This window comes from Pleuronectes platessa, chromosome 10 (assembly GCF_947347685.1).
Source record: "Pleuronectes platessa chromosome 10, fPlePla1.1, whole genome shotgun sequence".
Taxonomy (NCBI): domain Eukaryota; kingdom Metazoa; phylum Chordata; class Actinopteri; order Pleuronectiformes; family Pleuronectidae; genus Pleuronectes; species Pleuronectes platessa.
The window spans coordinates 19036256-19063371 of record NC_070635.1 but is presented as its reverse complement, the minus strand read 5'-3'; the positions used below and the strand labels follow the sequence as shown (position 1 = coordinate 19063371).

At 42.4% G+C, this 27116-nt stretch overlaps 2 protein-coding genes across 12 annotated transcripts; one reads left to right on the top strand and one right to left on the bottom strand.

The window, feature by feature from the left end:
- Positions 1-963: 963 nt before the first annotated feature.
- zufsp (zinc finger containing ubiquitin peptidase 1) lies at positions 964-16182 on the bottom strand. Of its 5 annotated transcripts, none has more exons than XM_053431787.1 (11): positions 15980-16181; positions 14256-14811; positions 14083-14184; positions 12262-12372; positions 12037-12149; positions 10197-10365; positions 7264-7452; positions 6027-6192; positions 4807-4967; positions 1448-1668; positions 964-1166 (listed from the first exon to the last, which is right to left on the bottom strand). In XM_053431787.1, exons 2-11 carry the CDS (start codon positions 14800-14802, stop codon positions 1119-1121), a joined length of 1827 nt encoding a protein of 608 aa, XP_053287762.1. In that variant the 5' UTR covers positions 14803-14811; positions 15980-16181; the 3' UTR covers positions 964-1118. The 5 variants fall into 5 exon arrangements, with proteins under 5 accessions (XP_053287762.1, XP_053287763.1, XP_053287761.1 ...); XM_053431788.1 differs by having other exon boundaries at positions 12037-12146; positions 15984-16181; XM_053431786.1 differs by having other exon boundaries at positions 15984-16180.
- On the top strand, positions 5966-26878 carry kpna5 (karyopherin alpha 5 (importin alpha 6)). 7 transcript variants are annotated; one of them, XM_053431792.1, is made up of 15 exons: positions 5966-6215; positions 14448-14742; positions 19852-19985; positions 20732-20833; positions 20960-21059; positions 21459-21586; positions 21988-22119; positions 22222-22310; positions 22399-22498; positions 22632-22795; positions 23106-23184; positions 23318-23443; positions 23532-23659; positions 23893-24071; positions 24815-26878. In XM_053431792.1, exons 3-15 carry the CDS (start codon positions 19857-19859, stop codon positions 25000-25002), a joined length of 1644 nt encoding a protein of 547 aa, XP_053287767.1. In that variant the 5' UTR covers positions 5966-6215; positions 14448-14742; positions 19852-19856; the 3' UTR covers positions 25003-26878. The 7 variants fall into 7 exon arrangements, with proteins under 7 accessions (XP_053287767.1, XP_053287772.1, XP_053287770.1 ...); XM_053431795.1 differs by lacking the exon at positions 5966-6215 and adding an exon at positions 12441-12592; XM_053431797.1 differs by lacking the exon at positions 14448-14742.
- Positions 26879-27116: the final 238 nt, after the last annotated feature.

Genomic DNA, 27116 nt, shown 5'->3' with positions numbered 1-27116 from the left:
CCGTTAAAGCTTTGTATGTGTGTGCCAACTATTTTACGTCTGACTGCCTCCTCCATGAGGACCAGTAAACACTGGAGGCAGGACTGAGTTCAATACAATAAAACCACCAGAACGTGAACATCCACTTCCTGTAGGTCAGCAGAGGCTCTTCTGGCAGCAGTGTCAGCTGTGCACATCTGGACACGGACATTTTCCACATTCTACTTCACAACTCTGCTCCGTCTCCCTTCAACTGTACTGGGACTTTGAGGGAGCAACTGAGGGCAACTGGACAGACCACAAACCTCCCACACTGCTGCTAGCTCACAGGGACACCAGTTGCTCTTTCACCCACTGGGGGGATATTCGCTGTCTTGTCTTATAGGGCTCCCTTGACTGGTAGATTTCCTCATCCGATATGTCCTTTGTTTATCGAGAGAGAAAAACCAGCAGTCTCCCAGAGGAAATTGAATAATCCAAGGTACTAATTTTCTTAGCTTCTGACACATTCAGCACACTGGAATTCAGTTTAATTCCATTTGTAAAGTGTCAAACCTCAGCTCATACATTATTTGAGGGAAGCACAGGCTCAGTTAACAGATGGCAGACGCACTCATTGAACAATTCAAGATTTCGGTGTGAAAGAGCACCTCGGCTCATTTCCCCCGAAGGTTAATGTTTTATCTCGTAAAAGTGTAATAATTCTTTACGATGTAAGTGGAGGGCTTTGACCTAATCAGTTAAAAAAGAAAACGGATGAAAACCTGAGCAGCTGTTGAACCTTCTGAATGCTTTCTCTTAAAATATCTCATCATTCCATTTGGATTGCACGGTAGATGTTGACACCCTGTTGTATCATCAGTTACACATTGTGACGTGTGTGTGTGTGTGTGTGTGTTTCTAGCTGGACAGGGTTCTCTCAGGACAGCCAGGGTGGTTCTGCTCCATTACCCTGAGCTGACAATAGTAAGTGAAAGGACAGCATTGAGAGCAAATAATTTATTTAAAACATTTAAAAAAATGCAAACTCTAAAATTTATTAGCAAACGACATTAAACAGCTCCAGGTGTGAAAACAACATGTGTCCACAGTAAAAACAAACAGATGAGACATCAGAAGAGAAATAGATATGTCACTGCTCATGGGATCCTTTCAGCACACAGTGTCCTGGAGTTCAAGATGCTAATCTGTAAACGCAAACAACAAAAGTGTGTTGATACACAGATAAAGAGTATTTTAGTCAGCACTCATTCATAGTCCGCAGACTTCTAATTCAAGGACTGAAAAGGCAATCAATCAACAATTCAATCAAGGTCTTTGTTTGGTTAATGACTCATGACGATGTCACAGCCAGGGATCAAGAACATGCCTAGGAACATGAGGTAACTAAACCTGAAGTACCAAACAGGCGAATGGTTAATCTGGTTCTGTCCAAAAACAACAACTGCTAAACATGCGCACACTTCACCTGTTTCTCTTCAGCAGACAAGATGCCATGTGCTGCCACCACTTGGTACTGTTTGTGCTTGAGGCTGCCGGGGAATTTCCTGACGTTGCGGACAGCTGAGGAGATGGTGTCCCTGCTCAGCAGCTTCCTGGTGTCTGATACTGAGGAGCCAGGATCCAGAACCAAGAGGCACAGGCTCCCATTCTTCCTCTGCTCTAGACCCACTATGGAGTGGCTATGGCCTGTAGGGGAAACAGAGGTGGAGGAGATGAGGACCAGAGAGAAGGGCACAACAGTGCTCAGAAAGGGACTGGGCTGGACAATATGTTTTCCAATCTTTTTGGAAAGAAGAAATGTTTGGATTGGTGACAGTTGAGGGAGCGACTGGCTGGCTGTTGTGCGTGATAGCAGCTGAGGGCATCTAGGTCCTGTGCCATAGAACTTCATTAAAAACACATCAATCATTGCCTCCAGGATCCCACATCCCTGCTTATTTTGACAAACATGTACACATCCTAACTCCTCTCCTCGTTTCTGGTTGAGACGCAGACTTGTGACAAGAACGTCTAACATTTACCAACAAATATTTGTGCTAGTGTGTGCAAAAGGAAGTCCCTGATGAACACACAGATATGAAAGTGATCAATCAACACTTGTCTACAGCAGAACACACAAAGCACATGAACAGACGGGACAAATCACCATGCAGCCTCCATAATCTGTTACAAATACGAGAAGACCTAACTACTTTTCCACCCAGGGAAAGGCTCTCCCATCCATGACCTTATATCACAATTGACAACTCCATGGTAGCCCCCACCCGGACTGATTGGAACCTGGGTGTGAAACTCAACAGTAAACTCTCCCTTACGGCAACAACCCGCTCCTGTAGATACATGCTGCACAACATGAGGAGACTATGTCCCCTTCTAACTCAGAAGGCAGCACAGGTTCTGGTCCAGGCTCTGATCCTCTCACGCCTAGACTACTGCAACTCCCTCCTGGCTGGTCTACCTACTAGTGCCATCCGACCTCTGCAGCTCATCCAGAATGCAGCAGCTCTACCGGTTTTCAACCAACCTACATAAGTTCACTCACACTACTCCGCTCCCTGCACTGGATACCAATGGCTGCCCAAAACCATTGTGTGTACACTGTGTACCATGCTGCGAACTGTAGGGCCGAGTCTACATCCAGGACGTGGTCAAACTTTACACCCCAATCAACTTGCTCTCTCACTACATAAATATATATAGAGTTTAGCTGCACACATATGGCCCTTACATGCAGCACATGTAGTTTTGCTTTTTTGAAGCAAATTGTTCTTACTTGATTCAAGCTGATCTGGATTTGTTTATAAACATGTGGCTTAGAAACAAAACATCTCCAATCAAAAGTTGAAACATGGTGTAAAAAAACTTTCCAAAATAAATTCCTAGAGGGAACATAATCAGCATGAACACACAAACTGTGGTTTATTCTAACACACACACACACACACACACACACACACACACACACACACACACACACACACACACACACACACACACACACACACACACACACACACACACACACACACACACACACACACACACACACACACACACACACACACACACTTTCCTAATGTTTGTTTGGGAAAGTTTGGAGGGGACAAGTTTAAACAAAGCTGTGCTGTAAATCAATCAAAGAAAAGATTGGTTGACTGAAATCGTTCCAGGGAACAAAGTGTCTTTCCTCTTATCAGCTTAAATTAATTATAAAGCTAACATTTTTTATAGATTATATTTTCTATGTCTTCATTAGGTTGTAATACCTGAGGCTGCTCGACTAATGAAAACCAACTAACCAACCAGTAGTACCGGAGACTTCAGCCCCGCAGGTTAAAACCATCACTTTTAAATACTTTATTTATTAACTAAAAGATATTTTAGCGCTTTTCGCCTTTATTGATCCGAGAGTAAGTGTGAAATGGGACACGCACGCACGCACGCACACACACACACACACACACACACACACACACACGTTGCTTTATAAACAGCACACTGTGTTGCCCTAAATTAGTAACCTAACTCAGACCTTAGATCAACCCTAATTGGTATCCAGTTGCTATCATCAACAAGATGAACTTAGAATCAAGATAAAACCCGATCTAAATGTTAGCACCATCATGATCCAACTGGAATCAGCACAAACAAACAGAGAGTGACTAATATGAGCACAACCTCTGCAGTCCAAACTTAGTGTGTTTCATGTACTGGAGTAACCTGAATCTTGCAGAAACTTGATTTCAGACACGGCAGTGTAAACAGGAAACCTGAGCTCTGTCATCAAGTGAAGGGATTAGAGAACAAAAAACAGACTAGCTGTCCATGAAATGGCTCCAGTTGAAAGGATCTACACGTATTTGGAAAGTCACAGTGTAGAAGAGTATCACTGTTTCAGCAGAGCAGGAAAAGATCATCAGCTTAATGAAAGTTATTTTGTCTCCCTTCCACAAATATGTGAGAGGAGAAAAATATGTTAATTTATTTGGAGGACTGATGAGAGACAGTTTAAAAGATAAAACTGAAGCAGCCAAGGCCAAGACAGCTTTTGCTCCAAAAAACACTGGATGCAACATTTCCAGCATCGCAGCTCAGAGGGATCTTTTCATTCGACCCTGAAGAGATAGTAAACACTCATAAAACCAGCTCAGTTCAGCTTCCACTTCCTTGCTTCTTATGGAGATTTTGGCACAGCAGCACTTGTGTAAGTAAATAGAATTTTCCCAGCTACTCTCTCCGAGGTCAATGTTGTCATAGAAATGCACAACACCATTGAATGTTTGAGCATTTACTGTTCCACGAGAACTTAACATGCTTCATGTGCTGGAGAATGAGTGATGTGATGAAAGGCGAAGCAACCAAACAGACCTTAACTCCCGAATCAAACCCAGACCTCATCACAGGTAAAACATGGAGAGAGGTCAAAGGGTCAGTGTGTAAGATTTAAGTGAAAGGGGTCCATTAGCAGAAACGGAATTTAAAATTTAAAAAAATAACAACTTTTAAAATTCTCCTCAGTTTTAATGTAGTAACTGTACATTTAATGATAAGACTGAATGGTTTAAAATCCATCTGAGCTTAATGCTGGCTCCAAGGCCTATAAAATGATCGTTTTAAGCCACTGGTTTATTGGCCAAAGATATACTGTATACTATAACAAGAGGTCTTCTATTGTAAAATAACCGCCTTCTCAAGCCACATATCTCTTCAAAGTACTTAGTCAACCAATCAGCTCAGGGTCAGAGGGCATCATCCAGTTACAGACAAAGACGTGGTCAGTCAGTGTGTGTTACAAAGGAGTGTGTTGGTGGTCTTGATGTGTACCTTGGTGCTGCAGGTAAAGGGGCGGCAGCGCGGTCTGGATCAGTCGGGGGGGCAGTCTGCTGCTCTTGCTGGACTGACAGTAGTACTGCTTCACCCATTCAAAGAGCCGGGGGTGGGTGCCACCTGGGCCCGTTGGCTGATGGAAGTCGATGATGCGGGCACTAAAAAACACATCGAGTACATGCCTTACTTAGTATTACATTCAACTGAAACATCACCCCCTCCAGCTTCATAGGGATTTAAAGTCACAGATAAAATGTGACCTGGATGACACTCCGAAGGCCTGGCGACAGCTGAGACTCTCTGTGGCTGGTACCGAACCAAACCAGTTTCCTTTAGATTTTTATCATCGTTTCAGCCTTTATATCATCAGGGTCAGGGGAGGTCTGTTTAACGATGTAAAGGACTTTTTTCCCTCAAAAAAAAATGTGATTCCTCTGATTTCACCATTATGTAATCATATTAAGAAGGAAATGTCTGTCTGCTCATTATGTTTTGTATTTAGTTTAAACCTTGTTAATGTCTTGCATTAGATCCTGTGAGTCCCTTTATGTCCATGCTTCTTTTAGTGATGGGGAAAGTAAAGTGTTGCCACCAGCCACCCCAAAGTTCATCAGAGATTCAGATGATTAGTTTCTGGATTCAATTCAGCACGTAACGTTAGAAAGATAGGAAACAGTACAATGCAGTACTCACATTTATGTAACCACCCAATATTTGAGATTCATGCTCAAACAATGACTGCAATTATATAATAAAATTATTAGGATAGTTGTAGATAACTGTTCTTTGGTTGGACTAATGGATCAACTGAGACATTGGCAACTTCAAAATTCATCATCAAAAGCTCTCTTCTCTTTTACTTCAATCTTCAACAGTCCTGTCTACGATGTGCATGACTCTGGAGTCTGTCTCGTGTAAGAAATCGCTCATCGTGAATCCTTCAAAGGTTCTTCTGTCTTCTCACATCGGCTTCTCTGGACCTTTTGCAGACTTTTTACCAGGGGACTGCCGCAGAAAGTCTGCAGAAAGCCCAGTGGCTCTCACTCAGACATTTGCATTCACACATACAGCCCCATCCGGAGAATGTCCGGAGGTTCTCCAGAGTTCAGTGCAAGTCTGAGCTTATGTAACTCGTGTCAGTCATTCTTCAAGCATAACTCTTCCTGTTGAGGTGTGTGCTTTGGCATATGAATCACGCAGGGCCTAGTGTTGCTCACCTGATTCCCAGAGAAGTGAGAAGGGAGTACATCTCTGTGGCTCCAATCCAGGCTCTCGTACCCTGCAGCCGCTGGTTAAAGTGGGATGCACCTTGTGGATCCAGACCTTCTTTCCATGCCTCCTCGATCATACTCTGCACCCGCGGGATACTAGGCACATCCTTATCTGGAGGAAAAGGAGACACTCAGGTAAATGGAAAGAAGGGAAATGTGTATGGTGATAACATTAGAAGAGTTTTTATAGTTTTTCTTTTCAGTATATCCTATAAATCCTTCACTTTTTAGGGAAATATCTCTACCCTAAAGTATTGCGAGATATTTTGGATATTGCCGTTTCATGCTTTTGTTGTGGTGAATTACTACTATTGGGTAACTGGCAGCTGCGGGTGGTGTGGGTCCCACACCAAATTGTTCCAGTTCAACCACAGCGGTGCTTGATAGTCAAAATATTTGATTATCAAAATAACTGCCTATCCTTTCAAAGCCACTGTTAAACCACTAAGAACAGGAAGAGATAAGATCTCTACAACAACAAAGAGTGTGATTGGCATCACAGCCAGACAGTTATCTAACGAACTATCTTCATACTGTATAGCTTCACCAAAAATAAAGTCACTGACAAAACTGAAACTACAGTTCACAAACTTAAGTAAACAGAAGCTGAGGGGGATTCATTTATACACAAATAACCTCAGCTCTAACTGAGCTTTAAAAGGTATGACGGACAGCGGAGCACTATCAATTAGTAAGTACAGGAGAGGACAGTACCTCAGTGTGCATCATCATGAAAGAAACAGAGTTAACGTTTAAACATTTAAACAGTGAATCACTTGCATAACGACAGGGCACAGATACACTGGAGATCAAAAAGGTTCCTAAACTGTAACAATGAAGGGTCCTGAAAGAATCTGATTCCTGCTTCTGACTATGTTCTTCCCCAAAGCAACACGGACAAAGGTGAATCATGGGCCCTGTAGAATTAGGAGCCAACCGATAAACTTATAAATAGAAATGAACTTAAAGAAATCAAACTCAAATAACTCATAATCCTATGATTCAAGGAGAACCCTGTACTATAATGTTAAACATTGGAAAAACTATTCTCCTCTAATGCCCAGAGAACTGAGCATTTATTTGGATCATGCTTACATTGCACACATACAATCATCATTATCATCATTATCATCACTCAAGAAAGTGAAGAAAAGTGTTGATTATGTCGAGTGTGTTTGTGCACCTCGTAGGAAGGAAGAATAGACGTCTATGCATTGTAGAGAGGAGATGAGCATCTGGAAGTTTCTGTATCCACATCCCCAGCCTTTGTCCCCTGCCGAGGAGCAGTAGTGGTCTGTGTCAGCACTCAGCCACACATGAACACAGTCTCTGCCTTCAGTCTGGTAGTATTCTTGTAATGCGCTGACCACACCTAGACACAGAGGTGAAGGGAGACCATGTTAAACGGGTACAGCTAAGTACATTCCAGCAGCAACTGAATCATTTTGCCATCACCACAAGATCAGACTCTGGTGTAAATAACAGTCACAGCTATAATTGCTGTTTACGCTGCCCTCTACCACAGTGTCTACAATAGTGTATTCACTTCTTTGCGTTTGATTGAGATCTTCACCTCAGATCTTTTAATAATGACACGGTAAGCCCTAATTATAAGTTACGGAGGTCTTAATTAGCAGGTAATGTAATGTGCTTCAATGTAGAACAAGTAGTTACAGCCAAGACAACTAAGATTAAAACCTGTTTCAACTACCTGTCAGCTAGAAGTAAGGCTACAAATGATGCCTGTGAGATGATCTATGTTTTATGAGTAAGGGCAGACATGAGGGTGGATGTGAATGAAGATGGCTATAGAGCATTTTAACATGAGATGTCACATGGTTGGGCTCCCCCTCAAAGCTTTAATTACCACAACCAGGAGTTGACTGATGGAATTGTGATTATATTTTGAGGCCATGATCAAAAGAATTGCCAATGAGCTCAAAATGTCAACCTGTACAACTTCAAATAAAATTGACAGCATCAGCGCTGTGAGCGTGAGGAGCTTCTTTCATTTCAGTATAGCACTTTGGGAAACAGGCAAATCCTTTTTTTCTTAAACCATTAGCAGACACAGAAACACATATCCTGTTTTATGATATTTAGAATCTGGTGTCCATGAATGCGCAGCTCCTCTTAATAATTTGTAAAAACTGTGCGTTGCCAAATGGCGTCTCTGCCAAGCAGCCCTGCTCCTGTCATAGCACCAGGACACCCACTGTGCCAACACAGCGGTCTGACTGAAATGAAAGAAGGGACAGCTATTTTCACACAGTGCAGATTCTGTCTGAAAACATTTTTATTCCAAAGAGCCAAAGAGGGGAAACTTGACTTGACCATTGAATTCTGGAGATGAACGTTAGACAGATTCCATCAAGATGCAAAACGCCTGATATTTAGCTCCTCCTACTTGAAACCTCAACACTGGGGAAGGGCTGGATTTAAATGTTGGGTTTTGTCAGAGATTAACATTTGATCACTGCAGGTCAACAGAAGACATCTGTCACAAAAAATACTTCTGAAGATATAACCTGTAGATCAGTCAAGGCCAGAGATAACGTCAATAACACGTTTCTGCAGTGGGGGAATGTACTTTTCTGGCTTGGGGGTTAAATCAATGACCATGAACGACAAAGTCTGGGATTTAGGTCAAGCTGAGGAGCTTTGTTTCATCTTTCAGCTGGGGCATGTATCTAAAAAAAAAAAAACTGTTATGGGAGTTGGTGACAAATTCCAGCAACACCTTGTTCCTTTTGCTGAGGAACAGTGTGATTTCAAGTGGTAATTGCTTCTATTGGGCTGCAACTGTGAACAAGGCCTATAATTTGTTCAACCAGAGCTATGACTGCATTATCCTACTGACTAGAAAGGAATCAGTCAAACTGTCCGTTTTTGATCTCAGGCTTCAGGAGTTTGTTGTAACAAACAGCAAACTCTGTTTAGAATTTATGATATTTTGAAAGTGTCGAGGCCAAACATCCGCGATGAACGCTGGCATTGATTTTGAACTTGCTGGACCTGATTATGGCAGTTTAAGCTGCTTATGAAGGTTATCATTCCCTTCTCACAGAAGATTGCCACCGCTCCCCTGTTACAAAGTAAGAACAGCGTGGGAAAGATATGGTCAAGTCTTTATTGACTTACCATAACAACACAACACTGCTTAATACTGTGCCCACATTCACCAACAGTGCATTTCTCCCACTGTGTGCGTCATTCATTGACTTGTTACAGTTTGACATGTGGAACAGAGAGTAGTTTATATAAGCAGCTGAATAAAGCATAAGGTGAATTAATTCACACGCAGAGATCAACCAAAAGAACATTTTGTGAAAGGTGTGGGAATGTTGAATAACTGGTTCAGGATAAAGACGTTGACCAAAACAGGGAGTTGACAAATTCTGGGAATCTGACAGATGGGCAGGAACATAAACTCGACAGTCCTGATAAATTGTTTCCTTTGCACATGAAAGTATTTCAGGGTATGATTAAACCAGATACTGAAAAATGAGGAGACAGACACCACAATTAACTGGAAGGTATTATTAAAAAATACTTCAGTAACAGAGTTGACAAAGTTACTAGGAGTTAGATGCACAAACAACAGTTGTACTCGTCACTGTATATCGTCCACCAGCCATCTGAATTAGTGCTTAGCACAGACAGGCATGCAGAAGTTGACAGCAATAGCCTTACCTCTGCATTATATTCTCTGGTAGACTAACAATGAGAAAAAACTAATTTAAGGAGAATTCTATCAAATACTCACTGCCCTGTGTTGATACATTATTATTATTAGTAGTAGTAGTAGTACAGCAGCAGTAGCGGTGGTAGTTCAAATATTATCTGTTAAATATTTATTATATATTTTCAGAATTAATATTATCATTATTACTGGATACTAGAATAAAGATGATTTCATCCTTTATAATCAAATTGCTTGTGTTATCAATATATTGTAAAGCTATGGATAAAATATTGACTACAGTGTAGGTGTTTGCATTAAACGTCATAGGAACACAGGGACTGGAATGACAACTGAGCGACAGAGTAAAGCTCTAATATCTCTGTCTGTGTTGACTTTGCAGCGTTGTAGTTGCAGGACATGCAGAAACATACCCTGAGTTCTGGTCCGGCCATCGTCAACCCCAGAGGCCAGAGACTCCATCATCTCAGCCCTCTTACAATGAAATTCCGAAGGGGCCATGAGGCCCTTTGCCACAGCTCTCTCCATTGTGCTCTCCAGCTGTTTGCGGTAGCCCCCTCTGCCGTCCAGACCAAACTGCCTCTGCACAGTCAACATACCACACAGTTAAGTTTGATACACTGCAGTTTTGTGAAAGCACAAGACTGAAAGTTTGTACATATCCAAACTTGTGCCTGTGCATCACATGCAAAGAGTGGAACCACAGGCTACAGACAGTAAACATGACAGTGGAGCAATCAAGAGGAAGTACTGTGAGGCTGTTTAGACTGCAAAACTGGGTCAGGAACCAATGATAAGTTAGTTTGCCTTGGCTCCAGTATATCATATCCTGCGATTTACATGGGTTAAATAGGGTTCAATACCCTGATTTGCAGTCTTCTACTATTTTTGTCTGCCACTTGAGCTCAAATTGCCCTGATCTGGAAGGAGCAACAATAACTTGAAAAAATGTGCATGTGCTTCCAAATAAATATGTGACCAGATGGCTGGATTGTGACGCAGTTAAACAAATGCAAATTGGAAAAACACCCCATGTTTCACACCAAAAGTTTGATAAATTTGAAATGTTATGCTCTACAAAAGGCCTCGTGGATGTCGGTTAGCTTGATGGGATTTTTTTAAATCTCATAAAAACCATGGGTTAGTATAAAGCTTGACTCAACAACTGTTGAGTCAATCATTTAAAAATGTTCCAAAGTCATACCACAAATGTTTCAATTCAAATGAACCAGTGGAAAGCAGTACAAATGCAGTAGAATTAGTAGAATTTACCGACCTGTGGTTGTATGTCCCTGCATACCATTGAAATTTAAGTCTACATTATTTTTCTTTGTAGACTCATAGAAGGTCACCGTGGCATTTTATCTTTGACCACTGAAATCGAATCAGTTCATCTTGAAGTCCGGGTGGACACTGGTCCAATTTTAAAGAAATTCCCCAAAGGCAGACATGATATCATGTTCAAGAAGGCAACAGGTTTTATGAGGCAACTGTGGCCTTGACCTTTAGCCCTTGACCACCCACATCTAATCAGTTCATTTTCCAGGCCAAGTGAATGTTTGTACCATCAGCTTCTGGTTGCTATGCTTCTGTTCTATTCATTGTATTTAGTTCATAGCGTCTGCTCATGTCTTCAAGTTTCTTGTAATTTATATTTGTGCAGATGTCTGTCATGTCTGCTCATAACAGGGAACACCGAGTACAGAGCGGAGAGATGTTTACAGAATGAGATGTAAGATTAGAAGTGGAAAGTGTGAACTCACAGCGGTTGTACAAGTTTGAAACCAAACAAAGGTTGATGACATCCCGCAGAGAACTATCATCCCATATGATCATTAGAGTGCGAGATTAATCTGGGTTAGTTATTTTGCTGACTAATCATGAATAACAAACATTTTAATGAATTTATTACTTTGAAAACCCTAATTATTGCACATTTCCGGAAAATGAAATGTTACTGCCACAGTTTATAAATGCAACATTACAGTGAAAATTCCTTTGCTGTAGCCTGCACACATCTGAGATGTGTGGAAACTGAATATTTTCAATAGTTTATTTACTCCAGAGACTTTTTACTCCTACGGGGTTGGAGGGATGATATTTGTAGTGGGAGTGTTTGAACAATGACACTTTTGGCCCTTTACTCTGGAGAAATAAAAAAAAAAGAACTAATCTCAGTTAAGCAATAAAATAAGGAACAGTAGTTTAGTGGAGTTTAGATAGACACAGTGTTCTGCAGTGTAGAATTGAGACCTGCAGCTTCTTGAACTCCTTCTCCTCCTGGGCCTCCTCCTGCCTCCTCCTCTGCACCTCCTCCTCCTGCTGCAGCTGTCTGGCCAGTGCCAGGTCGGAGCCAGGACTCCCTGCTGCAACACAGGTCAGCCAAAAGTTAGTACGGCAGTGGTTATAGAACTTTTCCTGGCAAACAGATTACACTTCGCAGAAAATTTGGGGAAAACGGATACACAGTGTGTCCACCTGCACAGATCCCTGCCGCTCCGTGGTCTAAATGCAGTTCCACATGTTCCTGCAGGGAGACACTGTCACGGCACACAACAGAGCACATGGGGCACTCAAGTCTCTCCTCCCCTACAAAGCAGATTGCAAAATTCCATGTAAGTCCACAAACAAACTTTATGTAAGGTTGACCACTTAGACGGAGGCTAATGATCTTTTCTCTGCTCCAGTTGATATCACCTGTTGATGGTCACGTTAAAACCTGTTAAATCTACAGACTGGTATTTACAATTCATGCTCCTGTGATTGTACTATGCAGGATGAAACAGTTCCTACCACAGTTAATACTGAAGTAAGTGATTTCTTCTTCTTTCTAATCTGACTTAGACCTGAACTGACTCTAGCATCAGTTTCGCTTTGATTATTATACCTATCCGATTCACGCTACTTCAGGGTAGACAGTGGTGCATACAAATCATGAAGAAAGTGGGTATGATAATCTGAGAGGATCAGTCCACCAGACTACTAATGTGATAATGGCAGAGACAGGTCAACTGACTCTACCTCACAGCCCTGGGTAACTCCTTCAGCGACAGACTGATACAGTACCTGTCTGAAGGAGAGGTACCGTAGGTTGTTCCTTCCTGCAGCAGTGAGACTATACAACCAGCTTACTTGCTCCCAGTAAAAACTACATTCACCCCCATTGGACTGTATCTTTAACATTTTAAACATTTTAAAGTCTCAACGTTGCTATATTCGTCTGCCTGTGCAATATAAACCGTTCATGTGCAAATCATTCACTGTAAATATCCTCAAACTGCATTTTTTGAGGATTTTTTTTTTTTTTTATTTCTTTGCACTGTACCAAATTGAATTGCATTCATATGTTCTTATATTTCAATTTGTATTTATTTACACTCTTTACACTTAAGTTTTGCATGTTACTTATTAGTGTCAGATTGGCAAATTTGTTTTGTGGGACTGATCAAGGACATCTTATCTTACCTTTACACACTAACTCACTGTCAGCATGGAGATCATTCCATCAGATGCTGCCTGCTGTTTGTGTCACTATGTGTCACCATCTTAATTTAGAAATCTTGTACGCTCACATTTCGTTAATCAGCAGTAAACACAGTCGAAAGCTGAGAGGGAAGGTAATGTCATTAGTTCTGTGGCTATTTAATCATAAATGGGGGAATTAGAAGCATTACAATTTAGACCTGATGATGGCACAGTAGGAAATAGGTCAGATGATCAGAAAAGGTTGTGAACACAATGGGGGTCCATAAAAAGCAAGAAAGCAAAGTATCTAATAGTAATAATGGTAGTTCACGCTGGATCAAAGAGGTGGACAGACAGACAGACCCTGCCATTAAAGTCTGTGTCACATACAGAACCCCAGTGAACCAATGACTACAGAATCATGTTGTGTCTCCTTCTGCAAACAGAGGACACAACATGACACATCGTTTTGTTGCTGTTCACTAACCAGTGCAATGAAAATAAACAATGCCATCTGAGCCTACAAAAAACCTTCTTGAGAGAGACTGCTGACTGGAGAACAGGCCTACAGTGCTGATCCTACACAAACAGACGCCCAGAAAAAAGATACAGCATGTACATATCTGGCTTAAGGCACTTAATCAAACAATGAACTCTTCTGTCTGATCTAACTAAGCGAACCGGGCTGGTATTTGTGGAGCTTGTTTGTTTTGCCTGAGAATTTTGAAGAGATGCTACTGATTGGCTGTGTGCTGATTACAACCGGTGAGAAGGACGGAACTGTACATTCTGTACAGGGCCGCAGAGATGCCAATCTTAGAGGAAGAACGTTACCTTCGGCTGAGGGCTGTTCTTGCAGGTGCAGCTCTACATGTTCCTGCAGGAGGACAGAGCTGCTGCAGACCAGTGCACACATGGGGCACGTAAACAGCTCCTCTGTAACAAGCATGGCAATTCATGTCAATGCTGACTCTATTGTGCAAATAAGTCGGAAAAACTTTAATCACCTCCTCTTGTTAGAGACAGACGCTTCTGTTTGGCTTTGTTGTGCTGTTGTGATTCAGGTCCATTACTGTCCTCATTAAAGTGCCTGACAGACGCCTGTTTGGTTTCAGGGCTTCCAGTTTTCAGCCTCAATTTGGTAGAAGCAGTTTCTCCAGAAGACGAATCCCCACTTTCAAGTGTATTGTTCTGTTTAGGTTGTCTCAAGTCAGTGGGGACACCAGTGGCACCGGTGGGTGACACGTCTCCAACTCCATCCCAGCTGTCTCTGGCTGAGCAGGACTGAGAGGTCTGAGGCTTCTCTCTCTCAGTTCCACCAGTGTTTGTTGCAGAAGAAGATCCTGAAGGGGATATGAGGTGAGGCGCACCCTGGGCTGTGTGCTGCCTCTCTGGATGTGCATTGCTGATGTGGAAACAGAGTTCATCATATGACACTCCAGACAAGGAGCAGAGAGGGCAGTGCAGTTCATTCTCCAGATGGCTGAGAAGAAGGTGAGTCTTCATGTCCTCTTCCAGCAATACCTCTTCACCGCAGATGTCACAGGTCAGCATGGTTGCAGCCTAAAGACACAAGCTGGTTTCACTTTCCCACAAAATGGCTTATTGTCACACCTCACAGTATAAACAGAAGCATGTATAAAAAGGTACACTTTGTTGAGTAGACTTTGGATTGTAGTATGTATTGTAGTTTGTATTGTAGTATAATTTAAGTGGGCATAAAGCACTGGTGAATTTGAGTTTGGGGAATAGCAACTCCTTTTCTGGTCCCACAGAGAAACCCAGGAAGCCGAGGATGCGAGTTGTCCTTGTCAGGAGTGACTCCTACTGTCTGTTTTGTGTAAAGTGTGGTGAAAACTGGCGTGAACATGCTGTACACGCTCAAGCCACCATGTACACTGGACACTGGAACTCTGGATTGTGGTTTTGCCAAAGACCTCTTTAGACTCTTAAATCAGTAGTTGCCGGAGTTCAAGTTAAACTGGTGACCTTTGTTGACTTTTCTACTGTGTGTGTTCCAGATTTTGTCGGTTGCAGATTCATAATTTTTTACCTGTGATACATTGACGTATATAGGTTCTTGCAGAAGAGAACCTTACATGTACTTCACACCACCTTCATGTCACGGAGGACACAAACAGCGGTGGCAGGGTTTTGTGTTTCTCTTGTCATTGCTTAATCTTTGTTCATTGACTAAAATGAAAATGCACGGCGCAAAGAACTAAACGCGCGTGTTCTTAGGTTTCTCACATTTTTTACTACAGTTTTAAAGGATTGACGAATCTGCGACTCTGGAATGTGTTCAAATAGACAGAAATGTCAACGAATAGCACCAGTTAACTTTGTCAGGAGTTAAACTAGAACACCGATCATATTGATGGAGGAGCCACATTTCTCTTTTTTACCGATGAATATAGCACAATGGTTAAGTGGGTTTAGTGTCTCTGGCTTGAGTCACACGTTTCTAAATAGTTAACTTTTGTCGATGAGGAGTGCTACTCGTTACTCCGTGAGTAAGCCGAAATAAAGACAACTAATTATTCCGAAGTCTGCTAATGTTACAAGGTGTGTAACGTTGCCTTTTGCAAAGCTATCCTTAAATTAGCCTCCTTTTGTTTGGACTTTGGCGTGTGAGGTGGACAGTCGGTGTTACCGAGCAGCGATGGGCTGTGGAATGAGCACGTGTTTACCTCACTTCTGTCTAAACGGTCTGAACATGATGGAAACGTACTCACGGTGTTGTTCTGTCTGTTCTGCAGTGAAACCGGCGCGATGAGCCGGCACCACAACACTGTCACACTTCCGGCCAAACGCTGTCAAAATAAATTCCCTTTCGAACGGTATGCTGCCAACAGAGACGGATAACCGAGTGTCTTTTTGTGTCCCCGATCATTTCGTTTTACAAATTGAATATATATATGTGTAGCTGTACCTGCCCAATTCAAATATATTACAGACAACAAGGCATATCACAACCATGATGACATATAACGCAATATCCCCAAAATACTGAACGGTTGGCAACAACAGGAAAATAGAGAATACACGATACAAAACACAAACGAAAGAAAAATAAAGACAAAAAAAGTTCCCAATCTGGAATTAAGGTGCATACATACTTGGGGAAAGATCAATAAGTCATCAAATTCATTTCGTTTAAATATACAGAAAGGGGTGGGTTGATTTCCAATCAATCAATCAATCAAATTTTATTTGAATAGCCCATATTCACAATTTGTCTCACAGGGCTTTAACATGGTGTGACATTCTCCGTCCTTAACCCTCATCAAGAGTAAGGAAAAACAACTAAAAACCCAATTAACAGGGTAAAAATATGTAGAAACCTCAGAGAGAGCCACATTTGAGGGATCCCTTTCCCAGGACGAACAGAAGTGCAATAGATGAAGAGGTGTAGAGGAGAACATCATCAGGATAAAGGTTTTAACAGCATGATGAGGGTAAACATTTTGAAGGATAACTGAAGGTCAGATACTTGAGGAGAAATACTATATTTCAAGCAGTCCTTCTGCAATCATAGTCTATGGTCGGCAGCCAGCAAAATCATGATCCACCATCACGATCGGATGCCACTATAGTCCACAGAGATTGTCCACTGCCGCCAATGAGGATCCATCATCAGCTGCCACCTCGGTTGTGATCAACCACCATTATCTGTTGCCAACGCGATAAAGGATCCGCCATTAAATTACGATCAGCCTGCACGATATAGAATCCACCATATTGGATCCACCATTGCGACCTCTGATACGCGATCCACAACTCGTAATCCATGATGATGTGGCCACAGCTGCAGCCCTGGATCTGCGGCCGATAAGTCACAGGGACTCCGGGGAAGGGGAATAAGGGTCAGAAACATGTATTGATATGACATGAATTACTTTGATGTGATAAGGGTGGTAAAGAGGAGGGAGAAGCTGAAAAGAGATGCTCTGTGTGTCATGTGTCATAAATTCCCATTGCACCTTAGCGTCATCAGATGTTTTTGCCTTGTAATCAATGATACAGGCCGAACTTGGGGGGGCTGAGGCTCAAGGTAAATATGACTGGCTACTGGTTTGTATGGCAGTACTATGAAAGCCATGTGGCCCACTCAGTAGATCAGACATCCATACCTCTATGCCTTTTTGACTAATCACTTACTATTTTAGAACATAGATAATACGGGTTTAAATGTAATCAGAATTATTTTCTTAAATTTAGCTACAGCACTATCAGGTAGACATCTAAAAAATGAGTTTAGACGACACCGTATGATAATACAAGGTCAAGTGTGTGGTTACAACAATGAGTAGGTTGGTGTACACACTGACCGAAACCAATTGAGTCTAGTACCGAAATAAATGATACACTAAGGCTATCTTTATTATTGTCAACATGAATGTTAAAGTCACCAACAATAATAATTTTATCGGTGTTTAGGACTAAGTTTGATAAAAACTCAGGGAATTCCGTTAAAAATTATAAACAGTATAAGCCCCAGGTGCCCGGTAAACTACAGCAAATATGATTGGCTGTGGGTGTTTCCTGGAAGACTAAGAAAAAGACATTCAAATGGGCTGTAGCTGAGTTTAGGTTTAGGATTAATTGATAGACTGGAGTTAAAAATATCAGCAACTCCACCTCCTCGCCCGAATTCTCTGGGAACCTGTGAATTTATATGACTGGGGGGAGCAGATTAATTTAGACTGACATATTCATCAGGATGCCGCCATGTCCAAATCTATGTTGTAATCCGAGACTAGTTCATTAACTAAAATAGCTTTTGATTACAGTGATCTAATGTTTAAAAGACCACATTTAAAAGTCTTAGTTTCCTGTGTTGTTTCAGAGGTTGTGTCAATTTGTATTAGATTATTGTGTGGAATTCTCGCTCTGTTATTGTTTAATTTAAATAATTGAATCGGACGGTGGACAGACACAATCTCTATTAAAAGACATTTGCGCGAGAAACACTTTGCTAAAATCAACGAAGTCACCCAGGCTGACCTCACGCAGCTGGCGGAAGTGACGTCGGCTGTTGTTGTCGCGAGGGGTTTGCTGGGAGAGTTTTTAGCGGGACGCCATTTTGCTCCTTGACGCGGAGGGAGAGTAGAGGAGGTAGAAGTGATCGAGCAGCTGCACGCGTTCACAGGTACATTCTATCCGCAGCGGGTAAGACTCAGTGTTGTGGTGATGTTCCGTGGAGGCTCACGTGGCTGTCAGGGGAACTCATCCCCGCCGAGATGTGGATAAAACGCGGCACCAACTGACGAGCTAGCCGTGTAGCTAGTTCAGTAACTGACCGGGAACAGTCCAAACACATGCCGCGAAGTTGCCCGCAGCGGTGTCAGTTAAGTGAAGTGCTACCGGACGGCGATCGCCACCGGTCTGGGGACAGTACGTGTCAGTATCGATCGTGAGCATGTCCGTCGAGCTGGTTGTTGGAGGGTAGTGAACATGACCTCCTTCTGCGGGCTGGTTAACGCCGCTTCACTGGCCTACACCGGAGAAGCCCCTGACATGTCACTGTCCGTCACTGTGTTCGACCCGGATCTGTCTTCCGTCCACTAAGATGGACTAAGACACGCTTGAACCTGAGCGCACATATATTGGCCAACACCCGCACAGCTAATGGTGTTAAACCACCCAGTGCTGAGGTCCAGTTGCCTATGTGCGATGGCTGGGAGTCTGCTCTGAATCTTAAAGTCATCATTGTGTGGAAACTGGAATGTGTTACCTGAGCATGATCATTATAATGAGGGGGGAGGACAACCCCAGCGATAAGAAATACAAACTGCGCCACCAGTCAGGTCCATCCTAGTACTCGATCACCTTCAGTCTGGTTGGACCTTCTCAGCTCGTAGTTAGACTTTACCTGGTATATGTGTTGGTATACTAGACAGTATGTTTTCTTATTGTTTTTTACGGTAAATGCGTCACAAACGTGTATCAGACCTAGGGGGTGAAAAAACTGCGTTTAGTTGTATACATACGTTAGACAAATGGCTCTTGTATTGATCTTCATCAGTGTACCATCCCACAATGTGTAATGTTCAGTGTACATGTTGCAGCTGAGCGACCCTCACCCTACCCCCCCCCCCCCCCCCCTCCAAACATGAGAGAGAACATGATGTAGCCGTCAGTTGTCATAAAAAGCACAAAAAATGTCTAGTTTGGACAACTGTAACAACAAACCGTGCACCTTGCGATGTGCATTTAGTCGTTTTCTTCTCCAGTGCTCGCCATAGTCTCCTCAACACACCCCAGCCACCAGATATTATAGAAACCACACTGTAACCTCTGATATTTATATTGCTGTTTGTATTGGATCTATTTTCCTTGCATTTTGTAATGATTGTGGCCGAGCCCCCCCAAAAAAGTGCAGACTGAAAGAATCTAGTATCTGGAACAACCTGCCTCTGGAAGTTTTTCTGTATTTGTACAAAATGAATGCGGCAATACTTAAGTCCCAAGAAATCTGCACATTGACCCACACTGTAATTTTCGATACCTCCAAAAATGCTGTCCGATTGTCTTACGTCCTCAACATTTCCTGAGTGAATGCACCGCGATGCTAACTGCTTGTCCACCCTTACTCCCCAGACACCATGGCGACTGAAGGGAAAGACGGCTTCAGGATGAAGAGCTACAAGAACAAAGCCTTGAATCCTCAGGAGATGCGTCGAAGAAGAGAGGAGGAAGGTGTCCAGCTGCGCAAGCAGAAAAGAGAGGAGCAGGTAAACTTTGACCTGGAAGCCATTCATTAAAATCCTTTCTAGGTTAAGGCTCTGTGGGCGTCTACAAGTGCATGTTTGGATCTTGTGTATGCAACAGTGTCAAATGGGGATGTCGGGATTAACCGCTTTTACCATAACAGCGGTTTCATAACCATAAAAATTGTAAAGACTACGCTTATCTACTGATTGTATCTGCCTGTCGCGAGTCACGTAATGTGTGCGATGGGCTTGTTTGTGTGTGTGTGCGAGCAACCTACCTGAAACCACAACTGACGTCTAGCCTTTAAAACTGGAGGAGTTCACAGCAAGAGGACAAATCCTTGTTTACATTCTGTTTCTCGCTCTTCCTATTAACCGTTATAAATTACTTTTAAAGGTTGAGTGTGTACGATTTTGTTGACAGAGATCTATTGGGAGAAATTGAATATAAAATAATCCTAGTGATGTTTTCACTCGTGTGCAATCCTCTAAATTGTGCGAATTGTTGTTTTCTTTACCCTAGAATGGGCCCTTCATTTTTAAACAGTTAATATTTACATCAAGAGCAAGTCCCACTCCAACTTAATACCCCCAGTTTAAAAATCGTTGTTCTCGAAAATGACATATTCAAACGGGTGGTTCCGATAGATTTAAGCCATTTTTGGAGACTCTAACACCTGCACTCCTTGCTTCATAACTGGGATCTATGACTAGGCTACTATCCCCATACCAGCAGGCTAATCATGTGACTTTGACTCTTCCCACAGCTGTTCAAGAGGAGAAATGTATCTGTACCTACAGGAGAAGAATCGATGCTGGAATGTCCAATTCAGGATCCAGACATCAGCTCCACAGTACCTGTTGCCGGTGTAAGTGTTAGTTTGCTGTTGAGTTCTTTCTTTCAACTTGTCTGGTTTACATTTGTATCTATTACCCTGCTTGGCTACCAGGGATTTGAACACCAGTATGATTTTGAATGTGTACCTTTTTCGCAGGATGGGATAATAACTCCAGACATGATTCAGATGATCTTTTCTGAAGATCCAGACCAGCAGCTCATTGCTACTCAGAAATTCAGAAAATTACTCTCAAAAGGTTTGTGCCTTATTTCTATGCAGTAAATTATTTGACATGTAGTTTAAGTCATAATCTCTCACAGCGTTATTAGTGTCTACTGGTTGTTCCACTCTTTCACTGATGAAAACAAAAGAGATTAGACAAAATAGTATCAACTGTAAGGAACAAACACACAAGTATTACAATTTGAGTAAAAACATACAAATTCAAATTCTGATATTTTTTGTTGAATAGATATATTTTGGGTGTGCACCTGTGTCACCAGTGAGCAAGTGGAAGAACTTAACTGCGCTGATGGTGTCATGTTACGACTTGAATGTACACGCATGCAGAAGTGCATGTGAACTGGCTTCTAATCTCTACATGCATATGTGTTGATTTAAACCACTTTCATTCTTTTGATCGGTCACATTGAAGAAGGGATGAGTTCTGATCTGTTCTCCTGCACAGAGCCTAACCCACCCATAGATGAGGTCATTTCCACTCCTGGTGTTGTGAATCGCTTTGTGGAATTCCTGAAGAGGAGTGAAAACTGCACACTGCAGGTGAGAGCTCCACAGCGCCGCACACGGCCTCTGATGCTGAAACCATTCAGGTTACACATGAGAGCTGCTTTTAGACTAGATGCAATGTGAGCAGTGTCCAGAATTAGAGTTTTGGCTCTCTGAGATATGGATAATTTATACCAGTGAAATATTGACTGGTACAAGCTACTATATAAAGTGCCTTGAATGTGTAATATGTAATGTGATTTGGTGCCGTAAAAATAATAGTGAATTTCTGTTATTAATTTATTTGAAATAATACTTTAGCATTGTAAAGAATAATACTTAATATTATGTTTTTATTATTTGAGCCCTTTGTATTTAATCATGGTGTAAATGATTGGCTGTAGGGTTATTTCAGACTGACTGAAGTGCCATGTGTGCGTGTTGTTTTCTAACAGTTTGAGGCAGCCTGGGCACTGACCAACATTGCCTCAGGTACCTTCCTTCACACCAAGGTGGTGATTGAAACCGGAGCTGTTCCTATTTTCATTGAGCTGCTCAACTCTGAGTATGAGGATGTCCAGGAACAGGTGAGAGGCTAGAAGAGAATGTGTTATTATAGACATCGGACAATATTGTTTCAAAAGTGAATATTGTCTGTTGGACTATGTTGACTGTGTGTTTTCTTCCAGGCCGTATGGGCACTGGGGAACATAGCAGGAGATAATGCTGAGTGCAGAGACTATGTGCTGAACTGTGGGATCCTGCCGTCTCTGCAGCAGTGAGTGTCCTTCCTCTCTCTCATTGAATGTGTCAATCATTACATTTCAACGTTATGTAACAATTGGATCCTGTTTTGTTGTGTCCAGGCTACTTGCCAAATCCAACCGTCTCACAACAACCCGCAATGCAGTTTGGGCTCTGTCCAACCTCTGCCGGGGGAAGAACCCTCCACCGGACTTCGCCAAGGTGAGTCCTCTTCAGGACTAAATTGGAATACTGTACCTCAGTATTTCTGCTTTCAGCATTAACTCTTGATCATCCAGCGGTGTTATTAAACTGTCCATATGTCTCTGTTGCCCTTGTCTCTTGCATGTGTCAGGTGTCTCCTTCTCTCAGTGTGTTGTCCAGGCTTCTGTTCAGCAGTGATCCAGATGTGCTGGCTGATGCTTGCTGGGCTCTGTCCTACCTTTCTGACGGCCCCAATGAGAAGATCCAGACGGTCATAGACTCCGGGGTGTGCCGCAGACTGGTGGAGCTGCTCATGTAAGAAGATGACCGTTGTACATCCTGCCCCGGTTTTATGTTTGGGCTGGAATGTTGTGATGTTGTTGTCTCACATTGCTTCATTTAACCGTCGTCGCCTCGGAGCAGACGTGTTTTTGAACTGCCAGTCAGGCGAATGAACATGAAAGAGTCTGTCCAGTCTTATCGCTGTCTCTCCTCTCTCATCACTATATCCCTCAGCCAAAGTTAGAATTCTCACCGGAATTCACAAAATAATACTCTTTCCATGTTTTAGGATAGAAAACGTCTCAGTTTAAAACGCCATTCACAATCTCACACTGTTTTGTAGGCACAGCGACTATAAGGTGGTTTCTCCTGCTTTACGTGCGGTGGGCAACATTGTAACAGGAGATGACATCCAGACTCAGGTACAAGCTCCCGATTCCCCCACTTTATTTCTTTACTGGCTCGTTTACCAGTGATCAAACACAGTATTATGATATCGATATTAATGACAGAAAAATTACAATCTGCTGTCTGTTTCCATGTTTGTTTTCTCAGGTAATCTTGAACTGTTCAGCCCTGCCATGTTTACTGCACCTCCTCAGCAGTCCCAAGGAGTCCATCAAGAAGGAGGCGTGCTGGACTGTGTCTAACATCACAGCAGGAAACAGGGCCCAGATTCAGGTAAGTGCCGCCTTACTTGGGTTTAGTGTTTCATGTTTGAAGAAAGGTGGCCAATAAGTGCAGCTGACAATATAATTCTTCCTTGTAGAATGTGATTGATGCCAACATCTTCCCGGTACTCATCGAGATTCTTCAGAAGGCCGAGTTCCGCACAAGGAAGGAGGCAGCGTGGGCCATTACTAACGCCACCTCCGGGGGCACTCCTGCACAGATACGGTGTGTTTACAGGACTACTTCACGGCTTCTCTATGACTCTGAACAAGACCAGTGCACAAACAATTCAAGATTTGATTGGCTGCTTTAGCTTTTCTGTCAGTTGCTAATGATTTCAAATCAAAAAGACACATTGTTACAGTTGGAAGTTTTATAAAGATGATAATATTATAAAATAGATAATTTCAGCAGAAACAGAGTACTAAAACTTATAACATTTGTCCTTGTGTGAACAGGTATCTGGTGTCTCTGAATGCCATTAAACCCATGTGTGACCTGCTGACTGTGATGGATTCCAAGATCGTGCAGGTGTCTCTCAATGGTCTTGAGAACATCCTCAGACTGGGAGAACAGGAGGCCAAACAGAACGGAACAGGCATCAACCCTTATTGTGCTCTCATTGAGGAGGCTTATGGTACAACTCTCCAGCACATCACACGTGTCACATCCCAGAAATTTACAAAATGGTCAGGTTTTGTCACATTGACTGAGCTAACCACCAATCAGGGAAAAACAAGAAATAACCATGCGTGTCACAGACAGGGTAAAACAAACTCAGGGCAGCTTATGTCAACTATCAGCCTCGAGTTGGGTTCGTAAAAACTGAAAAACCTACCGTTGGGTTCGGGTAGTTTTCTCTCGGGATTGAACTGGTTCAGACAGAGAAATGCAACCTGACCGGCTCTTTGTCTTTGTTAAAACCAAGACAACGGCGGTGCCCTCTTGTTTGGGAACATGAGTCTCCTCTCTGTCTGGTTCCGACACTCCACTCATCTCTGTAGGCTTAAGTGTCTTTTTTTTTCCTGACAAGGTCTCATCAGGCTTTTAATGATCAGCATGACCACATACCTTTCATGAAGTCAGCAGCTGAAATAGTATTTAAGTAAGCTTACTTTAAATGGCTAGAAGAGTACCCTCTAAAGTGACAGCTGTGGAATCTACACACAGCTCTATGGTGTCTTCTGTGTCATTCAAACTATCCACTTCAAATCCACACCTCCATTTACCATTAGAAGGATTCTTTCATATTGCAGATGTGCATGTTTTGTTTAATCTGCCTTTTAATCCTGCTTTTTGTAAACACAGATTCGGAATGTTTCCTGAAGAAAACACCTTTTAAAACTTAAAATCTGTGTATGTGTTGTTGCACCTCTGCAGGCCTAGACAAGATAGAGTTCCTGCAGAGCCACGAGAATCAGGAGATCTACCAGAAGGCCTTTGACCTGATTGAGCACTACTTTGGCGTGGAGGAGGAAGATGCCAGCCTGGCTCCACAGGTGGACCAGAGTCAAGGCCAGTATGTCTTCCAGCAACAGGAGGGGCCCATGGAGGGTTTCCAGCTTTAACCCGACCTCCTTCCTCCTGGTCTCTGAGCCTCGGCCTGCTGGCCTGCAGACTCTCGTGGGATCTCATCTCTGCTGGGCCAGCTCCACCAGCTCCTCCCCACATGGCCAATTCTGTGGCTTCACAACAATGCATACTCTGTAGAGACGCAGAGATCTGTGGATAAGGAGATAGAAAGTGACAGCTCATTTGGGTCCTTGATTCCATTTGAGACTGTGGGAGCCTGAATGGAGGGATCAGCTCTGCTGGTTTCCTCTCCCTTGATGAGAGGCCTACGCCATGGAAAGCCAATTCACTTTAAGAAGAATTCTCTGTTTTAGCGCTACAATATGATATTCCTTTGACTTCCTGTGATATTTTCTTTATCATTCTAAATGAAGTTAATATTTATGTTTCAATTAGAATCTACTGTCTCCAAATCAGCATCCATATCCCTTTTTGAATGTGAAACTACCTCTTTAGTCTTCAGAGAGAAATAAAATGAAAGAAGTGGGGGGGAAGAAAAGCCCTAAATGAACAGATACAAAAAACAGAACGCATCAGATTGTTTATTTTTTATTTTTTTGTTATGGCTAAATCCAATCTTGAAAGATTCAGTGTGTAGTGGCTGACCTGTCAGCAGGCTGTGGGCAGGCATCGGCCGTAAATACAGTATTACTGTACATCCTGGTCTTTCCATACTTCTGTAAGTCTGAAGCGGCTGCATGTGCTCTCTGGGGTCTTTGTCCTCTCCCGTGAAAACATCTGGAGACTCAAGGTCTTTTTATTTATTCGTCTTCTGAGAGCAGTGAGGGAGCCCCTGAGTCTCTTCTGAAGACAACGGCTTCCTGGATCACGTCACAGCCCTACTGGCCCGAGTGAGACTGTGACAGTGTCGGCTGCATCTGCTTTGTTTTTGCTGCTTTTTTTGGAGTGGTCTTTATTTCAGAAAGCAGTATGAGAGCAGGCCGGGTCCTGTCAGTTACACGGTGCAGTCTGTGCAACAGCCCTGTGAGTTAAATGAGATCTGTTTTCTGTTTGTCTCTCTGAACAAGCCTCATGGTTTATCTTGTTTTCTTTCTGGCTGCAATCATTTCCTTGTGATGGGATTCGTCAACTGATTTGGGAGGTTTTGTATATTATATATACATGTAAGAAAGTATTTAAGTGGCAACAGGAAGGTGTGATGAGCGATTATGTTTTCTGTCTTGTAATGCATTATTAGTATTTTCAGTCACTGTGTTCACACACCACTCATCCTGAATCACCACTTTTCCTTTTCAGTACCCTAGACAGTTTTTTAGCTATGAGGTTTCTTTTTTCTTTTTTCTTTTGAGCTATTGTACCTAAACCTTTATTTTTCCATGTTCTCGTCTCATGGTTAGTCTAAAGATGGAAGCGCAGTGTTTTTGTTCCTACTTTTGGCTCCACCCCTGAACTATGATTTGACCGTTTTTTTTTTTTATCACGCGCATTTAAGTACAAAAACATTAATTGGTGGAGAACCAAACCTGAAATGAATCTATATTTATGTGAAATGGAAAATGTTTGTAATGCAGAAATTACATCAAGCACATTGAATTGTGTATAGTTTTCTAATATTTCTGGTTTGTATAATTGCATAATTTTTTTTTTTTTAGTTTTTGGTAGTGTCTTTGTTTTCCCCTGAACTTGCTGTGTCGTTGTGGCTCTCAGTAGAAATGTGTTAGAACTCCAGCAGCTCGTGTCCAGGAGTGAGTTGCTGTATGCAGCCACAGTCTGTGCTTCCTAACACCGACTGGATGACGGAGGTGGGACAGTGAACCTGGTACCGGCTGTCTCTAGTTCTGCCTGTGGGGTGACGCACGCTTACATTGTGTAACAAGAATTAATAAACTGATCTGTTGGCTGCAAACCTTACACACTTACATCAAAGTTCTTATTTGTATTTAATTTCTCATGCTCTCGTTTTAACTGGTGAATAGAGCAGACTGCTTTTGAGAGTCTACTCTCCCACCAATCAGGGGGACGTGTTTGTTACTCCTACGTTTATTTTATTTGACAGCTATAGATAGCTTTTTTCCAGATTACTTTTTCTTACTAGCGAGTATATTAGTTAATATAAATTGTTAAAAACCCAAAAGTTAAGATAATAGCA

Coding starts and splice junctions, on each gene's coding strand:
- kpna5 (XM_053431797.1), top strand. CDS start 19,857: ATGGCGACTGAAGGGAAAGACGGCTTCAGGATGAAGAGCTACAAGAAC. Junction 20,834..20,959: donor CCACAGTACCTGTTGCCGGT/GTAAGTGTTAGT, acceptor CCTTTTTCGCAG/GATGGGATAATAACTCCAGA. Junction 23,444..23,531: donor GAAACAGGGCCCAGATTCAG/GTAAGTGCCGCC, acceptor TCTTCCTTGTAG/AATGTGATTGATGCCAACAT.
- zufsp (XM_053431787.1), bottom strand. CDS start 14,802: ATGCTGACCTGTGACATCTGCGGTGAAGAGGTATTGCTGGAAGAGGAC. Junction 1,669..4,806: donor CCTTTACCTGCAGCACCAAG/GTACACATCAAG, acceptor TTTCCCCTACAG/GCCATAGCCACTCCATAGTG. Junction 1,167..1,447: donor TGTCTGCTGAAGAGAAACAG/GTGAAGTGTGCG, acceptor TTGCGTTTACAG/ATTAGCATCTTGAACTCCAG.